The 1823-nt window shown below is 55.1% G+C and overlaps 1 protein-coding gene across 1 annotated transcript in view; it reads right to left on the reverse strand.

The window, feature by feature from the left end:
* The window catches only part of GUITHDRAFT_163131 (hypothetical protein), a gene marked incomplete at its 5' end in the record, with an annotated part of 5344 nt that continues 3521 nt past the window's right edge, over positions 1-1823 (reverse strand). Inside the window, 4 exons of the mRNA XM_005832689.1 lie at positions 1-708; positions 915-1314; positions 1542-1565; positions 1673-1747. Coding sequence (XP_005832746.1) covers positions 1252-1314; positions 1542-1565; positions 1673-1747 — 162 coding nt within the window. The 3' untranslated portion in view covers positions 1-708; positions 915-1251. The remainder of the gene's footprint in view (positions 709-914; positions 1315-1541; positions 1566-1672; positions 1748-1823) is intronic.

The following is a 1823-nucleotide window of genomic DNA, read 5'->3' on the forward strand; positions in this document are numbered from 1 at the left end:
CGGGGAGCGTGACTATAGGGCAGGCAATGTGAGCATGAATCCGACTATGGAGGACTTTGCGGTCCACGAGCTGGAGAGGTTGACACAAGATGTCGTCGATAACGAGCACGTGGCTGCTGGGCACAAGAAGAGGTCTGAGCTTCTTCTCGCCACTTGCCTCCCCCTCTTCGTCCTTTCCCTGGCTCGTGTTTCTTGATCGCCTCGTCCTCATTCTACTCTTGCTCTTGCTCTTGCTCTTGCTCTCTTGCTTTTCCTCTTCCTCTTCCTCTTCCTCTTCCTCTTCCTCTTCCTCTTCCTCTTCCTCTTCCTCATCCTCTGCCTCTTCCTCATCCTCTGCCTCTTCCTCATCCTCATCCTCTGCCTCTGCCTCTCCCTCATCCTCTCTGCCTCTGCCTCATCCTCCCGTCAGTCCTCGTCCTCATTTTGCTCCTTCTTGGACTGTTGACCAAGTCGTGATTTCTCCTTGGCCTCCTCATCAAACTCTCGCGCCATCTTCTCTCCTCCTCTTTCTTCGTTTTCACTTCTTCTCTTCTCATCTCTTGCTCAGGTACCAGAAGGATCTTGCTCACGCTGTACGTTCTTGTCCTTGTCCTCCTCCTCCTCACCCCCCTCTCATGGTTTCTCCCAGGTCGAAGCCGCCATCGTCGAGGATGAAGTCTACAGGAGGAGGTCCAAGGACTGCCATTCGGACTGCGACCACCTTGATACGTGCGTTACCTTACTTCCCTCCCATGCCCCTGCCCCTGCTCCTGATGTTTCCCTCTTCTTCTCTGCTCTTCTTTCTGCTCCATCGTCTTTCTTCACTATCTTTCTCCAACATCGCAATCGCCTCCTGTACTTGGCAACCACCTTTCATCTCCTGCCCTTTGCCTTGTTCTCTCTCTGCCTCTTTGCGCTGACACCCTGCCTGGCAGTACGGAGAGGGAAGAACTGCGCGATCTGACTCAGAATGGGCGCAGCCATTCCGATATTTTCCCCGTATGACGGTGGGGGGGGAAGGAGGGGGAGAAGGAGGAGTAGGGTGGAGGAGTAGGGGAGGAGGCGGCGGAGGGTGGAGGGTGGAGGAGGAGCTATTTGGGGACTTCTGCTCTGTTGTGTTTGTTTATTCTTTCCTCATAAAACAATTTTCGACATCTACGAGTGACAGGACGTGCTGGGACATCCTGACGAAGGAATCCTTCTCTTCGTTGTCTTCCTCCTCCTCTACCTCCTCATCCATCATGCTGCTCTTGTGCCTGCCTGCTTCGCTTCTTATCGCTCCTCCAACTTGTTCCATTCTCCTCGCTCTGCTGCTCTCTTGGCATTAGCAAGAGCCTGCCGATCAGACATTAGTCAGAGCTCCTCCTCTGCTCCCTTCCCTGCTCCCTCTCCCGCTACCTCCTCTGCTCCCTCTCCCGCTACCTCCTCTGCTCCCTCTCCCGCTACCTCCCCTTCTCCCTCTCCCGCTACCTCCCCTGCTCCCTCCCCTTGCTTCCTCCTCCCCCGCTCCCCCCTCTTGTCTTCTCTCCTCCTGTAAACTTTTCCACTTTGTCCTCCCTCACCTCAGGCTTCGGTCGCAGCTTTACCTGCCATCAACGCATTACACTCCTCTCTTCCCCCCTCCTCTCCTCTCCTCTCCTCCCCTCTCCTCTGCTCTGCTCTGCTCTGCTCTGCTCTGCTCTGCTCTGCTCACCAGCCCTGATGCGCTTCGCCACGACTGAGGAGGAGGAACCTCAACGACGTCCACAATGTCGTAGTACTTGAGGGCCTAGACGAATGTGAGGAGCGAGCAGGAAGACATCAAGAAGAAAAACGATAAAGTGACATGGGCGATGATGATTGTA

This window comes from Guillardia theta (assembly GCF_000315625.1).
Source record: "Guillardia theta CCMP2712 unplaced genomic scaffold GUITHscaffold_33, whole genome shotgun sequence".
Taxonomy (NCBI): Eukaryota; class Cryptophyceae; order Pyrenomonadales; family Geminigeraceae; genus Guillardia; species Guillardia theta.